The 21,445-nt window shown below is 35.1% G+C and overlaps 1 protein-coding gene across 1 annotated transcript in view; it reads left to right on the top strand.

Annotated features, from left to right (window-relative positions):
• LOC126184477 (dynein axonemal heavy chain 7-like) overlaps positions 1-21,445 on the top strand; it is a 1,143,184-nt gene that overhangs the window by 956,868 nt on the left and 164,871 nt on the right. The window contains exons 43-44 of the mRNA XM_049926869.1: positions 7,223-7,415; positions 17,043-17,202. Coding sequence (XP_049782826.1) covers positions 7,223-7,415; positions 17,043-17,202 — 353 coding nt within the window. The remainder of the gene's footprint in view (positions 1-7,222; positions 7,416-17,042; positions 17,203-21,445) is intronic.

The following is a 21,445-nucleotide window of genomic DNA, read 5'->3' as shown; positions in this document are numbered from 1 at the left end:
GTAGAAATGGAAGAGGACATATATGAAGATGAGATGGGAGACATAATACTTCAACCACTGGTTGAGTAGGGAGTGAGAAAGGGTTGTATTCTATCCCCAGTGTCAGTCACTCAAAATGTACATTGAGCAAGTATTAAAGGAAACCAAAGACAATTTTCAAGTAGGAATTAAAGTTCATGGAGAAGATACAAAAACCTTGAGGTTTGCCAATGATGTTGTAATTCTGTCAGACAAAGCAAAAGACTTGAAAGATCAGTTGAATTGAATGGACAGTGTATTGAATGGAGGAGATAAGATGAGCATCACCAACAGAAAGTCAAGGGTAATGGAATGTAGTTGAATTAAATCAGGTGATGCTGAGGGAATTATATCAGGAAATGAGATACTTATACTAGTAGATATGTTTTGCATTTGGGCAGCAAAATAGTTGATAATGGCCAAAGTATATAAAATATAAAATATAAAATGAAGTCTAGCAATGGCTAGAAAAGTGTTTCTGAAGACGAGAAGTTTGTTAACATTGAATATAGACCCAATTGTCAGGAAGTCTTTTCTGAAGATATTTGTCTGGAGTGTAGCCATTCAGGGAAGTGAAACATGGACAATAAACAGCTTACAGAAGAAGGGGACATAAGCCATTCAGGGAAGTGAAACATGGACAATAAACAGCTTACAGAAGAAGAGAACAGAAGCTTTAGAAATGTTGTGCTACAGATGAATGCTGACGATTAGATGGGTAGACTATCTAACTAGTGAGGAGGTACTGTTTGGAATTGGGGAGACAAGAAATTTTTGGTATAACTTAAGAAAAGAACAAGTCATGTGAAGAACAAATTCTAAGACATCAAGGTTCAAAATGGTTCAAATGGCTCTGAGCACTATGGGACTCAACTGCTGAGGTCATTAGTCCCCTAGAACTTAGAACTAGTTAAACCTAACTAACCTAAGGACATCACAAACATCCATGCCTGAGGCAGGATTTGAACCTGCGACCGTAGCGGTCTTGCGGTTCCAGACTGCAGCGCCTTTAACCGCACGGCCACTTCGGCCGGCCTAAGACATCAAGGGATCACCAGTTTATTACTGGAGGGAAGTGATAGAGGAAGACCAAGAGATGAGCACAATGAGCAGATTCAGATGGATGTAGGTTGCAATAGCTATTCAGAGATGAAGAGGCTTGCACAGAATTGAATAGCATGGAGAGCTACAACAACAACACCCTTGTTCAAAATCAGCTGTACTAAATTTCGTTACCGTATATATTTACTGAAAGAAGATATATTTTTGAGCATTTTTGGACACTTGAAACTGTATATTTTTGAGACTTTTCATAAGTAGCCTGTGTTGTGCATCCTCTAATCTATTGTATAGTAAATTGACATTTGTGATTTACGGAATGTTTGAGAACTGTATACTTTAGTAATGTTCATTCAGTAATCAGTTATGGTATTATTTTGTGGGGAATCAGTGCTCAGAATTTACAAACAGTATTTAAAATGCAAAAGAGAGCAGTAAGAATTATAACAAAAAGCAGTAAGCAGGCCCACTGCAGAGAACTTTTCAAAATGTTAGAAATTATAGCTGTTCCATGTGAATTTATATTCCAAACCATAGTGTACATCAAGAAAAATATAGAAAATTATAGCACAAATAGCAGTTTTCATAACTATAGTACAAGAACAAGTCAATGTCTTCAACTAGATGGGAAGAATAAACATAAGACTCAAAATAGCTTCTTGTATAAAGGTGTAAAACTGTATAATAAACTGCCACAGGAAATAAAAGAAGCAGATAACATGAACCGCTTTAGGAAAAATCTTAAATTGTTTTTGCAGGAACACTGCTTTTACACTATACATGAAATACTTAGTAAAAATGATTGTAAATAACTTTTGTTTCACAATATTTTGATAAGGAGCAAAAATGATTTTAAATAACTTATATGTCACAATGTTTAACTACATGTAACAACAAACTGTACAAATATATGAATGTACGCAACTGACAACATCCATTCATTTTAAAATGTCCACAGATGGCTAAATAAATAAGTAAATAAAAGTTACCATGAATATGTAACACATCCTGATTCATTAGCTTTCTCTTTTGACAGCAGATTATTATAATCTGTATTTATCATAAACTGAAGACCATTTCCACAAAACTCAACATCTTAAGCAAAGGTACAACTCTTGCCTGTTTTAACTGATCTGGTAATGTCCCTGATGTGAAGGATTCATTTATTATATTTGTTAAGGGGCCTTGTATAATCCCTATGCATTGTTTCAGTACATACATTGGTACTTCATCTAAGCATACTAACTTTCTATTTTTTAGTTTTTGGACGGTTTTATTGATTTCATTCTCTGTGGTAGGAGGTAACATAATTGTATTTTATTTGTTTGGGGGAACTTTTGCTGTAACTTCTCTGCAGTACTTGAAAAATGCTCGTTTACATAGTTTGCTAAGTGTTGTGGACCATTTATTACCTTATCCCCCTCCCTAAGCAGGATGCTATTCTGCATTTGTTTGCCTCTCCCTGTTTCCTTTTTATAACATCCCAGACTGCTTTGATTTTATTCTCTGCATTATATATTATTCTGTCATTAAATGACTTTTTTGCAGAATTCAGCTCCTTCCTAAAGATCTTTTTGTATCTGTGATAGAAATTTAAAAATTCTGGATCACTGCGACTCTTTTTCATGAAACTGAGGTATTTCAGTGTTTGGGAGGACTTCTTAAAACCTACTGTTATCTATCTGTTTTTGTGAGATGTTGTTAACAGACATACTTACTTTTGGAAATGCCTTTTCAACGCACAATTTAAATAATGTGGAAAATTTAAGGAATTTCATATTCACATTGGTTTCCTTATACACTTCATCCCAGCTTTGTTTTGTTAGTTCTTTAGAAAAATCCTTTATTTTGATTTCTGAACTACAAGCTTGTAGGCTTGTAGTTTGGGGAATGATTTGATGCCTGATTTTAATGTTGTTATTTGAAAGAGATGGTCTGATTGTCCAAGATTTTTTACAGTTTCCCTGTCCATATTTATGGCCACATGGTCACTTACTGATGTAGTCATAGTAGTAATCCTTGTTGCACTATTGACCTACAGGGACATACCAGAACTTTTAAGGATATTTAAGAGTGTGCTGCTAGACTCATTTATGATAATGGTGTTAATGTTAATGTCCCCACAGGAAAATTATGTTGAACTTTGTACTTGAGACTTTATCTAAAAATTCTGTTGCTTTATTGAGAAAAGTGTCCACACTACCACTGGAAGTTCTAAACACATACAAAGTGATTAATTTCTTGGTTATATCAAGCCCTGTTAATTCAGTAGCTGATATTTCAAAGTGTTTCTCTTTATTTGAACTGTGCTCCTTTTCTGATATAAATGCATGATCCTCCAACTGTTGCCAAATTTTCAAATTCAAAAAGTATGGATTGCAACTGGTTGTCCAATTACATTATTAAAAAAAACAATACACATAATATGCTCACCATTAACCAGTATTTTCAATAAATGCTTAGAATATGAAGTTTTACCTTTTACACTCAAGATATCTAAAGTCATCCCAGTTTATAAAAAGGGGAATAAAAACTGCCTGAAAGCTTTCAGCCAATTTCAGTTGTGCCTATATTGTCAAAAATATATGAGGCACTAATGAACAACCACCTAAATACCTACCTGGAAGATCATGGCTTACTTTGTAACTTTCACTTTGGGTTTCACAAGGGAAAAAACACAACTGCTGCTGTTTTAGAAATCACTGATCGAACATTATCTGCTATTGAAAACAAAAACAAAGTATCACTTGTGTTACGTGACTTAAGTAAGGCATTTGATCGCATTCCTACTAAAGAAATTGGAATACTATGGGTTGCAAGAGAACACTTTAGCGATTACCATTTCTTACCTGAACAACAGGAAACAATTCGTTTCAGTCAGGAATATGCATTCTTTCTTGCTTGAGATAGACACTGGTGTTCCCCAAGGATCTATTCTCGGACCCTTCTTTTTTGTTGTTGCAATCAATGACCTGCCTTAGAACATACCACATCCTACCATATGTTATGCAGATGATACTACACTGTTTACCTCTCATCAGAACTTCTCTGAACTCAATCACATCACAAAAGAATCTCTTGACATAGCTTTTGACTGGTTTACTGCTAATAAACTCTTATGTAATGCTGATAAAACACAACAGCTCATACTAGGCACAACAAAGCATATAGAAACTAAATCAGTTAAACTTATAGGTATTCACATTGACTCCATACTTAATTGGCAAGAACATATCAATCATGTCAGCAAAAAGTTATCTCGGGTATCATACCTCTTTTTGAAACTAAGGGACATGGTAAGCATGGATTACCTTTGGATGACATACTTTGGACTTTTACAATCACATATATCATATGGTCCTATTATATGGGGACAATTTTAAAAATAGAAAAGAAAGGCCACTCCGAATTTTCAATAAGTTACCAATCATTGCTCGGACCATGGATATAATTAGTTTTAAACATAAGTGGTACATCTGGTTAACAGATCACCCTTTTTATAATATTAAAGAATACTTTGATTTACCAGATTATTATATTAAATTTTACAAACTGTTACTTTTAATTGTATTATTATGTACTGTATAAACTTTGTAGAACTAATATTTAATGCTACACATTGTACTACTGTGCACTGTACATACATTATCTTGTATCAAATTGGCAAAATCCATGTCATTGTGAAATGATTTATGGTGAATAAAGATTCTTGAGTCTTAATTCTTGACCCCTTGAAGCGGTTCTGCAGTAAGAGTTTGCCCTTTCGTACAATGATAATACTACATGTTGGATTTGTGTCTTGGCACCAGTATCACAAACTACTGTGCAGTTCAAAGATTGGAGCTCGATTTCTTATATCTGTATTTTATTTTTTATTGTTTGCATGTTTTGATGGAGGATTGTTAAGTCTGTGAAATGCCCCATGTTACTCTTTCGAATGATTTATTTTTCTTTGTGACATCTAGTATGTGTGATATCTGAAGTGTCTTGTGAGTGATTGTTTCAGTATTTTTTAAACTGCTGGAGATACTCTTTAGGCAGGGGAACCTGTTGTCTGGATTTATCCTAAAAAAGACCTACTTTTCCCACCTATGACAACAGCTATTTGACCGTGGGTGGCCTGAGATCCACAGCTGTACTAATCTCCCCTTCCCAGTCCTGTTTAGGTGTAGGCCATGCCTAGTGAAACCCCATCTGTTTATAGTCCCGACAGGCACCAGAGAAACATGAGCAAAGTTGGCTGTCCTCAGAACCATCCCTAACCCCACATTGATTTGCCTCATAGCTCCATCAAGTTGTAGTCGATCATGATGCTGGAACAGCCCAATAAAGTGTACGCTGGTGCCATGAGTCAGGGAAGCTATCTTGTCAGGTTCACCACCTGCATCTTATGCCCCATCCCTGTCTAAACTGTGTACTCTACATTTATTACTTTCTCTCTGTGGTGGTAGGAAGGGGGTGGGGAGGAGAAAGGAGGACCTTGAATCAGGCGTGGATGCTATTCATGATTCAGTTTTAGGAGCAGAAAGTTCATTTATTTATTTTTTTAATTCCTGAAAAATCACAATTTTGGACTTGGCCAGTTTTTGTAATAAGCTCCTCAATTGCGACAGTGAATTTAACTGTAATGAGGGACCACTATGATGTACAATGTCAACTGTAAAAATAAATTTATTATTCAAAATAATAAAGTATTCAATGATTTCATCCAAAAGTATTAAAATATGCAGTCTTGAGAATATTTAATCATTTAGTCTTAAATAATACAATAATTATTTCATTTTTAGCTTTAGTAAATGGGCTGCAGTAAATTCAGAAATGTACATAACTAATACATATCTGATAAAGAAACAAATTTTATAAGTAATTATAATATAAATCAGTAGATAAAATATGGTTTTTTATATTTGTGTGATTAATTAGAATGTGTATCATGTTGTTTAGTATATACTTTATTGGACACTTCGATATAGTGCCTCTTGGTCTACCATATTATAATGAGATATACATTTCACAGCAAGTTACATGTTAAATGTATGAAAATAAGTAATATTTAGCTTATACTTTTACTCATTAATGGAGAATTATGTTTATAGGAACTAGAGGGGATGGAAGTATCCAGTAAATGGTTTCATTCATACCAAGAAAACAGAGTAAAGTATGTTGAGATCTGATATACCTCCAGTAAATCTACAGCCACAGATAACCTTTATTACATAAATACTGTGCTAGTCTTGGAATACCTTAAGAAAGAGCACATGGTGCATTATTGTTACAGTACTAGTATATATTAATTCCTTTCCACAATATGTCAGGCACTGTTGCCAAGCTAACAGCTGATGTGGAAAGAAAGTGCTGTTCAATGATGATAGTACTATATTAATTACCAGTTAGACACTAGCACTGGTGTTACAAAATATTGGTAAATCACTGGGAGATGACTACAAATTGTCATTATAGAATAAATTAATAATCCATGTGAAGAAAACATATAGTATGTACTTTAGAATAAATGTGACACACAATCCATTAAATTTAAAACTACACAACACCTCCATAGATGATGAACCCAGCACAAAATTCTTAGAGGTACAAATTAGCAGCCATCTGAAATGGGGGAACATGTTAAAAAACTGTCAAAAAGGATATCTACAGCATGCTATGCAGTTTGAGTCTTTACACTGGTGTGCAATGATGCATGTCTAATAACTGTATTCTTTAGCTATGTGTGCATTCAGTCCTCAGCTATGGCATACATTTTTTAGGGACTTTGTCTTCATAATTTATTAACAGTTTTCAAAATGGAAATGAGTACAGCAGGAATCATAATGAAAATCAGTGAATGGGCTCTCTGCAGAGAATTATTTCTATTCTGACTGTTAATTGCGAGCTCATATTACAGAGTGTAGTGCACCTCCAGAAAATATGGAAAATAGTAGGTCAAACAGCACTATTCATAACTGTAGAACAAGACAGTCTGACTCTAGACAGGAAAAATAAGAAGAATCCCTAACACACTGATAAAAGTGTGTTAGATAGGGTGTAAATCTATTGTATAATGCATAGCTAAATAAATAAAGAATATCCATTAGAGCAGTGAATAGCCATTTCAGATAATACCAATAATTATGTATTTTTCCCACAGGTGATCTTTTGTACATAAGTTTTGGAAGAAAGATGATAGAATACAACACAGGATTTCGCTTTTACATGACAACCAGTTTAAGGACCCCACATTTTTCTCCAGAAATATACAGCAAAGTCACAATTATCAATTTTGTTCTTACTGTTGAAGGACTGGAGGATCAACTTTTGGCAATTGTTGTGAAAAGTGAAAGGTCAGTAAATAATTTGCCACTATCCTACACTACTTATTATCTACACTCTGATAGATTTTGATTAATTTCTATAATACTTTTTTCATTATATTTCAATGCTGAAGAGACACAATGGTACATAAAAGACCAAGAAATTTCCTCATTTTGACAAAAATGGGATAAAGTATTAACTAAACTCTTGTCTAATTAACTACCCTGAATATTCACCCCATATAGAGAAACTACAATTTATATACACAATGAAACCAAATTTCTCTTTATTATGAGAAGAATTTTTTAAGGTTTTAGGTTTCATTTAATATGTATATGATGGGGAGCTCTTCAACACCATAGATATCTGCAGTAGTTATGCAAGAAATGAAATAAATGCATGTCATTAAGATTAATAGCATTTATATTTCAGTGCTTATCACATCTATTGGCATAAAATATAGAGAGGTGCATTATTTTCTGTAGTTCTTTGAAGATACATAATAACGTAAATTGTTTTTAACAACTGGATTTTTGCATATATTTTTTTCAAATTGAGATAGTTAATCACGGTCATTGTGTAAGCTCTCTGCTTCACCTATGATCTCATTGAATTCAGTTACTGAGAATTCTTAAATAGTTCTTTTGCAAATACTAGAAATTATGCAAAGTCAAGTTTTTCTCACAATTTCCATAAACTCTGTATCATGCCATTCCTACTTTTATTGTTGTATACTGACATTCAGTTCCCCAGTGTTTGAGTCACCATCTAAATGGATTTGGCTTAATTTCTGAGGTCTCTAAACCTGACATTATGCAGAAATAGTACAGATTCAACTATACTGGATACTTGAACTGCAAACTAATGTGATAACTCAATATAGAAAATGCCATGATTGGCAGATGAGTGGTAATATGACTGTGTAGGATGTCAATTTCAGATTGCTAATAACTGTCAGAAAATGTGGTAAGTGGTGGCATATGGCATCTTCTTAGGAATAATCTTGGAATTTACTTAGTATGTGTTGGTTATGTGTAGGAGTTATTAGAAGTAGACAAGTGTTTCAAGCACTCAGTAAATACGAACATTGTCTATGGAAGGTAATTCCAGTGTAGCAAACAGTTTTAAACTGCCAGGAAGCTTGGAAAGAGTACAAATGCTCTGCAGCCTGAAGTATTCATTGAACAAAGAATATGAGACGTACTATGTGACATAAGAGATTGGAGGATTAGAGTTTAATATCCAGTTGATGACAAGGTCATTAGAAACAGAGAAATAGCTCAATTTAAGGAAGGATGAGGATGGAAAAAGAATGATTTTTTCACAGGAAATTGATTTAGTAGACATATGGAAAATCTATTTCTAAATGATCAGATGGGGATTAGAATCACCATCCCTCCAAATGTGCATCATCTTGTTTAGAATGACTACATTGACAATTGTATGGGTTCATTACTCACATTTTTGCTTCATACATATTATCTAGATTCATTTTTCCACAAATTACTGTATGTGAAGTTCCAGGAGAAGTAAAATATACCTCTACTAGTTTGCACTCCTCTGCTAAAGCAGTTATTTATAATTAGCTATATTTATCTGGAATTACTAAATATACAAAACAGTTTTGTATTAAAGGAAACTACTCACCAAAAAGCAGAAACATTGACTCATTGATAGGGGCACATGCACAGAAGGAAAATGTGCTAGCTTTTGGAGTGATCCTTTCTCAAGCTAGAGTACAAATACACACAGAAAACACTCATACATATGTATCCACATGCATACACTCACCTATCCCCCTACATGGCTGGACACACAGTGTTTCATTTCAGCAGGTAGACTAGGTTGTGGTGGAGATTGTGTCAGGTGGGGTAGGTAAAGGGAGAGAGAGGTGAGAGGCAGGGAGAGGAGTTTGGAGTGAGTTGATAGCAGCTCAGAGGGATGCAGTTGGTTTGTGGGCTACGTATGAGGGAGGGAGGGGTTGCATGAGCACAGGTTAAGCATGTGATGCTTGATTGTCAGAGCCAGTGGGGAGCTGCTGATGGTGATGTCAGTATATGACTTTGGGATGGGGTGATAGGATGGAGGAAGAGGAAACTGTTGTGTATAGGGTGAGGAGATAGTGGGTTACAGAACATTCATGCCATAATAATTACTAGAGTGAAGGATGTTTTGCAGGGATAATTCTCAGTTGTATATTATTATTATTATTATTATTATTATTATTATTATTGTTTCTAATCTATTAACTCACACTACTGGATAATTCACAAATATTACATTGCACAAGTAGCGATATATACTATTTTTAAAAGGATTTATATGAATGCTATTCACTATTACAAAGAATACTGCAGGCATAACATTGTATCCATTATCTCATATTTTAACAATAATAAAACTTACCATGCTTTTGTAGGTATGTATGTATATAGTCCAATAAAACTGTACAACAGCCTATGAAACAGTGTCAGTTTGGAAACCAATGACAGCCTCTTGAGGAAAATATCTAATTCTGTTCCTTGTGGAACACAGTGACTAAACTGCAAATTATTTCCTTGTTAAATTAAATAATAAATCAATTGACCAATTACTAGGTTCATTTTTTGTATATATTGTTGTGTTAAGAAGAGTTAGTTATTTCACATGTATAACAAAATTTTGTCACTATACCAATTTAAGGAACTGCTAGTTGCATAAGACATGTATCTATTTAAATTTAATGCAATTTGTAACATAGGCACAAACTCTGATGATGTGTAGTAGTACAACATAACTGAAGCTGCATTTATGTAGTTATTCAGAAATGAGACATCTGTATTTGATAATTTTGTATCATATTTATCTGTTCTGCTTCTGTGCATGTGAGCCATCAATGGGCTCTTCCTTTGTTGCAAGTGGGACCAGTTTCCTTGCAGGTTCGGACAAAAGCAGAGTGTGCTTATTGGTCATTGTGAACTCCAACATTAGGCAGAAATAGCAAGCAGGTCTGATAGGCAGGCCAGTGTCCATTCAGTAAGTTAGCCAGGAGGTCTTCTCTGAGATAGGGAGAAGGCTCTGCCAATGGCTATTGAGTTAGTTAGGTGCATCCAGATGTAAATCATGCTTCATGTTTACTGTTGTCTGAGTATAGATGCCAGCCTTAGTTTCTACAGGCAACTTGCTGAATTGGTGAAGACAGTTAGCATTGTGTGTGGGCTGGAAGCTGAGTAAGAGATTTTAACCATCATTCCCAGAATTGATCACAGTCTTTTGGTTTGAATCTGACTATGAACTTGAACCAGAGACTCAGATGTGTCTGTGATGATCTAGGATACATATTTCTTCACCTTTGCTGACAGTAGGAGAATTGTAGGATCACCTCCACCCCCTGTTCCCACAGCTTTCCTACACAATAGGTCTCATGCACACTAAATGTAGGAATCAGTAACTAGACTAGCAAAACGTGTGTGACATGCACATTTAGTATTTTTAGGACTGAAAAATCCTTCCATAATACTTTCAAAATATGTTTCATTTTGGTGGAGAGCATCACCCATGAATTTTCTGAGCATATTGTAATATTACTATGATATTTCAGCTCTCTAGCTGTAGACTGGAAGACTTAAGACATTAGGGTGGGTGACAGGAAGAGGTGAATTTCAGTTATATTGCTCTAAATACCTTACATGAAAATTATCTTGAGCAGATAGAGAATGCATGGTAATATCTTTGATCTCCTGGTTACAAATAATCCCAATTTTTTACACTCACAAAGAGAACATTGCAAGTGGCATCACCTGATTTCCCAGAAATTTTGTTCAGTGCTAAAGGGATATCTGTAGATACTTGGCTGTTTCTGAGAAAATGACAGTCAAAGTCTTCTAGGAATTTTTCCAGGTACTTTATCTGCCTTTTACCACGAGATACCCTCTGACAAAATGGTGGCACAGTGGTTAGCATCATGGCTTCTTAATTTTGCACCCCATCTTCACAACCCAATTATTATTTTTATTTTTGTTTTTCATTTATGTACTCATGTTTGCAGAAAATTGTTACACAAAGTTTTTGTAGTATGTACTGATATAACTGTGTCCTTAACCATCTAATAATTTTATGTCATATTAATGAATTAAAAAATGAGAAAATTATTTGAAATTGTTTCCAATGAAATTCCTGTAGCATATCTTGATTCATAATCAATTGAAGGTACCAGCTTTCGGAGGAGTGGTCCATTATGCATGGTTTACCATGAAATTATGTTCAGCTTGTGAAATCTTCACCAATGTTAATGATGTTTCTTTCTTGAGTGAAATTCATATGAAGAAATGTCACTGTACCAAACATGATCTTGTAATACTTGTGATGTTCATGATTCTGTATTTCAAATGTTTCTATGATCAGTATCATCCAAGGGAATGAACCAAATGTTCATTAAAAACAAACATATGAATAAAAAGAAGACTTAAAATAAGAACTGATATGAAAATGAAATATCAGAACATGAGAATTTGAAAAGATTGTAACTCCTCAACATACCATACACATATACATTATATAATAAATATGTGACACTTTTTGTGAAATCAAGCTGTAATTTTACAATTAATATAAAGCTCTCATATCCCCTAATTTGATAATAATCATTCGTGTAGTGATCTCCTATGGACATGGGTAAATAAATAAAAAGAATAAAAATAAAATAAAGGAAATAGAACTAACAGGATTTCAAAATTAAGATACCACAATGCTTAGCACTGGGCCACCTTTCTTTTTGAGGATATCATGCAGTAAAGGGCACATAAAGTACCTAGAAAATACCTTGAAAACTTTGACTGTCATTCCTCACAAACGGTCGAATATCTATGGATGAGCTTAGACTTTCCTTACTTTGATTGCTCTTCCAGAGAGTAAAGTTCCTGGGAAATTGGGTGATGGCACTTGACATGTTCTCCTTGCAGAATAGGGAATCAGTTGTCATAAGGAGGGAAACTTAATGTGCATGGGGTTCCCAAAATTCATGAAAAAATTTTGAGAAAGTTTAATTTTCTAATTGGACTTATTAACAAATTAACAGGTTATTTTAGAGAAAGTCTACATTTTCATAAACAGAAAAATGAGGGATGTAAAACTGTGGTACTTTATTTTGGAAATAATTGTGGAACATTTTAAGATTTCAAATTTCTATGGCACAAAAATTTTGTATACATTTAACTTTTGAAATGCTGTGTTTCTGAAAAAATTAAATGTTTGAGGAAAAGAAGAGAATTAGGGCTTTCAAATGAACTAGATCATTCATAAAACAACAAAAAAATTTAGCATTTTTTACTTTTGACATGTACGTCATCTATACGTGTTGTAAATTTTGAATATTTGAAAAATATTTCTAGGTAAACAAATTATGTTGTTGTCGTTATTAATCAGAATATTACTGAGTGAATAATGAAGTTTTATGAAACTTGATATGGATTCGAATTTCTCTGGTATAAGCATTAAATGATCAAAGGAAAAAGAAAAAAAAACTATAAATTTAAGGAGTAGAATTGTAGCAAGTGGAGCTATTCTACCTTCCTGTGTGTCATTACCTCCACTCGCTTCTACAGATAGATAGTGCTATGCTGGATAATCCAATGAAAACAATTTATCTACAAAAACATTGAGTACAGTCAAAATTGGTAGCATTTATCGCGAGCTGTCAGGAAAGGTTCCGTTTCGAAAACTGTATCTATGAGAATTACATAACACATAAGCAATATAAAAATTATAAGTTTCCTGGTAAATATATTCAATTTAGAAATATAACAAACATTCATTACATGTGTTATGCCGTAACAAATTAAACAGGACAAAATGTGGCCAGGCTGAACATTCTGATATAAAACAGATGTAACAAAATTTAAAAACACCCACAGTAAATTTCATGCATACATAGAACTTTAACTTTTAGAAAATTTTAGTAATTTGATGTTCTTTCTTTACAGTTTTCATTACAATTGCAAATATTTTAACATCAGCTGTATTACACATGGTAATCATACCTCCTGGTGATGTATGAAAATTTTTGCCAGGCCAGAACTCTAACCCGGGCTTCTCGCTTATTGCGAGTGATCACTTTAATGATCTTGGCTATCTGTGCACACTTCCAGGGCTGACTGAAACCTTCATATGTCACAGTATCTACACTCCTATTGCTTGCACCCCTTACCTGGATTCTCTCAGCAGGGATGTTCAGCTTAAGTATTACCGTTTTCTATGTCTAGGCTGTAATATTTATTATTACAATATCTGTTCTTCCACAAGCATGCATGAATAGCTGAGATGGTTAAGGCAACCACTTAAAATAAGTGGGAAATCTGGGTTCAAGTTCCAGTCCATCACAAATTATTTTGTGTCACCAATTGGTATGATTTCTATGCCTGATACAGCTGATGTCAAAAGTATTTGAAATTGTGATAAAATTTTGTAATATTGCAATAACTTCAGATTGTCACAAATGTCTGTTCCTTCAGACATGGATGCACATCTGAAGGAACAGACATTTTAATAATAAGTATTACAGCCTAGATGAGTAAAATGATGGTAATACTTATGTTTAACACATTTGTCTCACTAACGTTGTTGTGGAAATCCAGGTAAGCTGTGAGCAATGGGGGAGTAGACTCAGTGACATATAGAGGTTTTGATCAGTCCTGGAAATGTGGGTGGACAGCTGAGATCTTTAAGGTGACCACTCCCAATAAGCAGGTAATCTGTGTTCCATATTTTAAGATTTCCAGAAGGCTTTCAACACCGTTCCCCACAAGCGTCTTCTAACCAAACTGGTGCCTAAGGTGTATCGCCTCAGTTGTGCAACTGGATTTGTAATTTTCTGTCAGAAAGGTCACAGTCTGTAATAATAGATGGAAAGTCATCGAGTAAAACAGAAGTAACATCCAGCATTCCCCAAGGAAGTGTTATAGGCCCTCTATTGTTCCTGATCTATATTAACGACATAGGAGACTATCTGCGTAGCCATCTTAGTTTGTTTGCAGATGATGATGTCATTTACCATCTTGTAAAGTCATCAGATGATCAAAACGACTTGCAAAATGATTTAGATAAGCTATCTGTACGGTGCGAAAAGTGGCAATTGACCCCGAATAAAGAAAAGTGTGAAGTTTTTCACATGAGTACTAGAAGGCTGGAAATTCAGCTAAATACTTAGGGATTACAATTACAAGTAACCTAAATTGGAATGATCACGTAGATTATATTGTGGGTAGAGCAAACCAAAGACTGTGATTCATTGGCACAACACTTAGAAGGTGCAACAGGTCTACTAAAGAGATTGCTTACACCACACTTGTCCGCCCTATTCTGGAGTGTTGCTGTGCAGTGTGGTATCCACATCAGGTGGGACTGACAGATGACATCAAAAAAGTACAAAGAAGGACAACTCGTTTTGTATTATCGCAAAATAGTAGAGATCGTGCCACAGACATGATACGTGGCAATCATTAAAACAAAGGCGTTTTTCATTGCGACGGTATCTTCTCATGAAATTTCAATCACCAGTTTTCTCCTCGAATTGCAAAAACATTCTGTTGCCACCCACCTATATAGGGAGACATGATGATCACAATAAAATAAGAGAAATCAGGGGTCACACAGAAAAATTTAAGTGCTCGTTTTTTCCGTGTGCCATTCGAGAGTGGAACGGTAGAGAGACAGCTTGAAGGTGGTTCATTGAACCCTCAGCCAGGCACTTTATTGTGAATAGCAGAGTACTCATGGAGATGTAGATGTGAAGTCCCAATCTGGCACAACTATACTAATAGGTATGATTTTCATGCATAATACAGCTGATGTCAAAAGTATTTACAATTGTGATACAATTTTGCAATATTACAACAGCTGCAGATTGTCATGTATGCATATTTGAATGAATAAATACCCTAGTTTTTTTCAGTATTGAAAATGGTTTTCATAAACAAAACAGAAACATCTTTTTCACAGTTCATATTTGTTGTAGATATTTTTTTCTTTCCACTTTATGTTAATTGTATTTCACTATGGGCATATAACTGAATCTACTTAAACCACCATCTTTCCTCAAGTCCATCTTTCAGTCCTTTCCACATAACAACCACCATCTTTTACAAGTTCTGGTATGCCACTGCTCCTATTGCTCAGAGTCCGAAGCTGTTATCATCTGGAGTCCAGTATCTCACAGAATTGTGTATCAAAAAGAAACAAATTTTAGGAGCTACATACAGATTTCAGTGGTCATCTTAATAAATTAATCATGTTTTTTCTTTGTTTAAAACAATATTTATTATTCAGTTACATCGATATGTACTAAATACTTTATAGTTCACTAAGATGAGAAGTGAGAAAACTTAAATAAAGATGTTCATTGATGCCGCAGAACCAAAACACCACTCAGTGACCAACTTCATTCTTAGCAGATGTCTACATCACCACACCTATTATTAATCGGGCAAACCCCATTAATTATTCACCTCTTTTAGATGATATCACAACTGCAGGAGAGAGGTTAAACTTTGGGCCTCAATCCACCAGTAGATAAAAAGTTCTTGGTTGATGCATAACTTTATTCCCAGGTATGTTTAGCCATGTTAGTGTGTTGCTGAATTGTCTAATTCCATATGTAATTTGTTAAAAAATGGTCTTTGAGGTAATTTTACATTAAGCCATGTATCTATACATTAAGAAGTTGGGATGACTGTCCTTTCCTTATCATTATGTTTATCTGTGCATTATCATCGTTTGTAATCAGTAATGTATTTGAAAATGAGCTTATAGTGTGAAACTTAGGTTGTGCAGTAACAATAATAAAATTTGTGAAACAAGGCAGAAACAGTGTTTGTTTAATTAATTTAAATTATTTCACTTTCACTTGTACATAAGAAGTTAGCCATAACATCATGCACTTTCTCACATGGCACTTAAATTTGATTTTTGTGAATCTTGCACATATTACAGCTGTACTATGTTTATACTTACTACATACTTATGAGTTTTTTTTCACTTTCATCTTCTGATAAATTTCACATTTTTCTATCTTTTTAGCTTGCCTCAAATTTCATTATCTGAAAGAGAGTTGTTATTAAAATATGCCATATGTATATTTTGTCTGTTCTATCGGAAATGCCAGGCAGAATGGACTCCGCTGTTTTTGATGCAGCAGCTGTAGATATCAGTATTTTGAGGAATGTACAAGTGTCAGCTGCTCTTTAGCCTTGAAATAATTCTATGACAAAAGTTGAAAATGTGTGGCAGACTGGGAATCAGACTTGGGTTTCCCACTTTATGCATGTGGTCACCTTACCTGCTTTGACTATCCGAGCATGCTTTCCATCTGACCCAAATTCTTGATTTATTGTACACTACTAAGTAGTGTCCCTGTCAATTTCTTATTAAAATGTTTTAGACATATTATTTCTTACAGTGCAGTATTAGTAAATTTCATTCCTGTAAATCACTGGATAGCAAAACTGCAGTTCAGAATTCTTTACAAAATATGTTAATTAACTCAAGTTTCATGTGATGTTATTTACATATTTGATTACATTTTTTTCTTACTTTTTTTGGTTGATTTTGTAGCTTCTACTTACTGTTTGCTTGAAATCCAAAATGTTTATTTTATGGTTTCCTGAAATGCCTTGAAATTGCAGGCCGGAGTTGGAAGAGACACGCCAAAATCTGATTGTTGAAAGCACTTCTCATCGAGAATCACTAAAGCAAGTTGAAGATGATATTTTAATTGCTCTGTCACAGAGCAGTGGTAACATTTTGGAAGATGAAAGAGCTATAAAAATATTGGACTCATCTAAGGTATAAATCTAATAAGTATTGGTTCATTTTAGTCTCTTCAAGGCTTGTTGCAGCTGAAATATTATCACCTGTGATCTCCTGAATGCTCGCATTATCTCTTCATTGAAAGTCTGTTGCATTACCATGAAATTGTACTACGAAAAATTCTCAAATAATGTACTCAACAAAGTATTCAGTTAATCTGACTTGTTTACAGTTTTATTACAAGGTGTACAACTTTGCTTCTGCAGTTTTTTTCCCCAACATTTGAGGCTTTAATGAATTAAAGTGGTTACACATGTATCATTCAAAGTATTTTCCATCACTGGCCACTACTTTTTCCCATCTTTTGGGCAGTGAATGAATGCCACGTCGAAAAAATTGTTCATCTTTTGAAGCGATCCACAAATCTATCCAATCTGTGACTTCTTCATGAGATCAGAAGTATTGGTCAGCCAGGCCGTGCGCCATTGATCTAAACAGGTGATAGTCAGAGGGAGAAATGTCTGGAGAATACAGTGGGTGGGGTAGGACTTCTGACTTGAACGTTCCCAAGTACGTTTTGACCTCTTTTGCAACGTGGGGTCGAGTGTTGTCGTGCTGCAAAATCACTTTATCGCGCCCCTCGCTGTATTGTGGCCATTTGTCTTTTAATGCTCTGCTCAAACACAATAATTGCATTCAATAACAAGCACCTGTGATTGTTTCACTTGGTTTTAACACCTCATAGTACATGACACTGAGCTGGTCCCACCAAATGCAGAGCGTGATCTTGGAGCCATGACTACACGGTTTGGCCATCAACGTGGAAGCATGGCTGGGATATCCCCATGATTTTTTGTGTTTAGGGTTATCGTAATGAACCCATTTTTCGTCCCTGGTCACAATGCAATGCAGAAATCCATTTAGTTTTTGCCTGTGAAGGAAGTGTTCACAAACACAAAAACACTGTTCAATGTCTCTTGATTTCAGCTCACACAGGACCCAAGTTCCTTGTTTCTGAATCATGCCCATAGCCTTGAGATGTTTTGAAATGGCTTGCTGTGTCACTCCCACTGATTGTGCCAATTCTTCTTGAGTTTGACGGGCGTCTTAACTCAGCAATGTCTCCAATTCTGCATCTTCGAAAACATTCTTTTTCCAACCACTGTGCCGGTCTATGACATTAAAATCACCATTCTTGAAGCGTTGAAACCACTCATGACTCATTCTTTCACTAATAGCGTCCTTACCATATGTACTTGAGAGCATTTGATGAGACTCAGCTGATGTTTTCTTCATATTGAAACAAAACAGTAACACCTCCCGCAAATGATGAGAATTAAGCTCATAAACTGACATTTTCAATCGAAGAACAACTTTACGATGCAGACACAAATCGACTAATGTTTGACTGAGGCTATGTTGACTGAGGTCCAAGCTAACTGCCTGATGTCTACGATCTGTTTCTTTTGACTGCTACTTACCGTTGTCGCCACCTATTGGCAAATGGCGAAACAAAGTTGTACACCTTGTATAACTTACAGCAATATGATGGGATCTCAGATCTCACATAGAAATATAGTCACAACCAGACACTTTCAATATCCTATGAATCAGTATGACAACGGGAAAATGTTTACAGACCACCTTCACATATGAATTCCAAAAGCCAAAAATCAGAAGGTTAGTTTTTGATTATACAGTCCTTCAGCACAATAAACTTTCTGATCACTGATAGAAACAAACAAATGTCCATGTTGTTGACACAACAATAATGGAAGTCACTCATAGACTGATTTTTACAGAAAAACTTCACAAAGATAAACAACTACATGTTGATTAATCAATGAGTGATGTAGAGATGTTAATTGCTGAAAGCAGATTGACTTTTTTTGCAATGGGTCTGGTATATAAAATCTGGCATGATGATATATAATGTTGACGATTACATTACTGTCTATAAAACAGTAGGGTGAAAATTTAATAGAGTAAATGACCCTCAAGATCAAGTGGCGACTGAGCTTAACTACAAGATGGCTGTTTAGAAAAGTATAAAAGTTCACAGTACTATTTTAGTAGTACACTGTATGCCTCTGCGGTACATTACTGACTTACATATAGGATTGTCATGTCTGAAATTTTGCTAATACATGTAGGTTCTTAATTAGTGACAAACTGAACAATGAAGGGTTGTATCTGTTTCAAAAAATGAGGATGATAAAAATATAAAGTCAAATCATGGAATCTAAAAAGCATAATGGTTCAAAAGCCAAAAGCAATTTTGGGTGTGGCTAATCTTGAATTAATAATATTATTTCAGCTAATTAGTGTTGGAAAACTGAAACAGGTTGCTGAAAAGAATGACATCAAATATTTCTAATGAATGGTGTCAGTCAGCTGAAAATTGCTGATTAACTTGCTCAGATTTTATCATTACAAACTGGTGTAACAAATTCAGTAAGCAATTTCACTTAATTAATAAGGCTTTAATCAAAAGCAAATATACCATAATAATCAGCCAGTTGTAAACAATACAGTATGTCATGAGATTATATAAAATATTATATACCTGAGAACTGGTAAATTTTGTGATCTCATGTTATATACAATAGTTGTACAAATACAGTCTATTAAAAGGAAAGAAAAAATTAGTTATTTAAAAAGAGTAGAATAATAGCAAATGGATCAACTCTGCTTTGCTGTTTCACAGCCTGTCTGAATATTCCAGGACCAAAGGTGTTAAATGATAGATTTACTTATACCATATAAAATATGAAACAGAATTTCTGGTTGGGAGGCATAATATTTAGTACTGCCAATGGATACGTATAAAAGTAAAAGTGATGACATAATCCTGGCTTTTAAAACTGTTAGTTCCTTCTTTGGGGAGAAGTGTGGGTTGGAAGTATTAAAAATTAAGAACAAGTCACCCAGAACCCATGATGAGCGGAATCCTCCTGTAGTGTTGATAGGGGTAGGGAAGACAAAGGGGGAGGCATCAGAGAGTGTAGAAGGTCAGAGATGGTACATTAGTGAACTAACTTGTGTCCTCTGCAAAACATTTTATGTAGGCATGATCAATAATAAATGGGCTTAGTACATAATTGACCATAGGAGAACCATCTAATATGGGACAGCCAACACCCAGTTGCTGTACATGCTGTACAACATGAGTCAGGGACCTGAAGGCCTGCTACACCAGAGGGCTATTTTGGATCCTCCCATGCTATTTTTTCCTTGTACTCTTGAGATGGCAACTTGCCCTCCAGTGCATTCTCAAATTCTGGTACCCTTATGGACTTACTTACCATTAACATGCCCCACATCCCCTCCTTTGGTAATACTTTTATTAAATCACATTTACTTTCTTTATTGCTTATGTCCTGCATTCCCTCTTTAGATTACACTATTTACTACATCTCATTTATTTTCTTTATTGATTTTAGTTTTTCATCTCCTGCCTCCCATCTTTCTCTCTTTTTCCTGCTGTGCTAGTTCCTAATTATACTATTCATTTTGCTTTCCCTTAATCTGTCTTGACTTCTCAATGTGTCCTTATCATCATTGTTTGGCAACTGGCACATTTCTTACCAATGTTTTGTCTCTGATGTCAGTGGGGTTCCTCTAATCCTGGTGTCTGACTGACCTGCCCTTGCTTTTTAGTTTTCTTTAATCTATGCTTCATTTCTGCTTGATGAAGGAGCTACTAGTTCCAAAACTAGGACTGTATTATCAATTTTATTTTTATATGTGTCTATTAGTACTACTAAACATTTTTGCCTCTTGAAGATAGAACTGAACAATAATTCTGTCTCACAATTTATTAGTTTTCTCAATCTAATTTTCTTCTGACACTTGATTATATCTGTCTGTTTACTGGCACCATTTAATTCCCATTATTACCAGGGATTTTGGTTTAAATGGTTCAAACGGCTCTAAGAACTATGGGGCTTAACATCTGAGGTCATCTGTCCCCTAGACTTAGAACTACTTAAACCTAACTAACCTAAGGACATCACACACATCCATGCTCGAGGCAGGATTCGAACCTGCCACTGCAGCAGCAGTGAAGTTCTGGACTGAAGCACCTAGAACTGCTCAGCCACAGTGGCTGGCCAGGGATTTTGCCTTGGTGGGAGAACAGGGACAGAGTGCACTCAGCCTCATGATGCTAAGTGAGGAGCTGCTTGACCAAGTAGTAGCAGCTCCAGGTCATGAAAACTACTAACAATTGGGAGACTGGTCTGCTGGCCTCACACCCCTCCATGTCACCTGAGATGAC

Source organism: Schistocerca cancellata, chromosome 4, assembly GCF_023864275.1.
Source record: "Schistocerca cancellata isolate TAMUIC-IGC-003103 chromosome 4, iqSchCanc2.1, whole genome shotgun sequence".
Classification (NCBI taxonomy): Eukaryota; Metazoa; Arthropoda; class Insecta; order Orthoptera; family Acrididae; genus Schistocerca; species Schistocerca cancellata.
The sequence above is the reverse complement of the archived record's forward strand: the minus strand, read 5'-3'. Positions and strand labels throughout refer to the sequence as shown.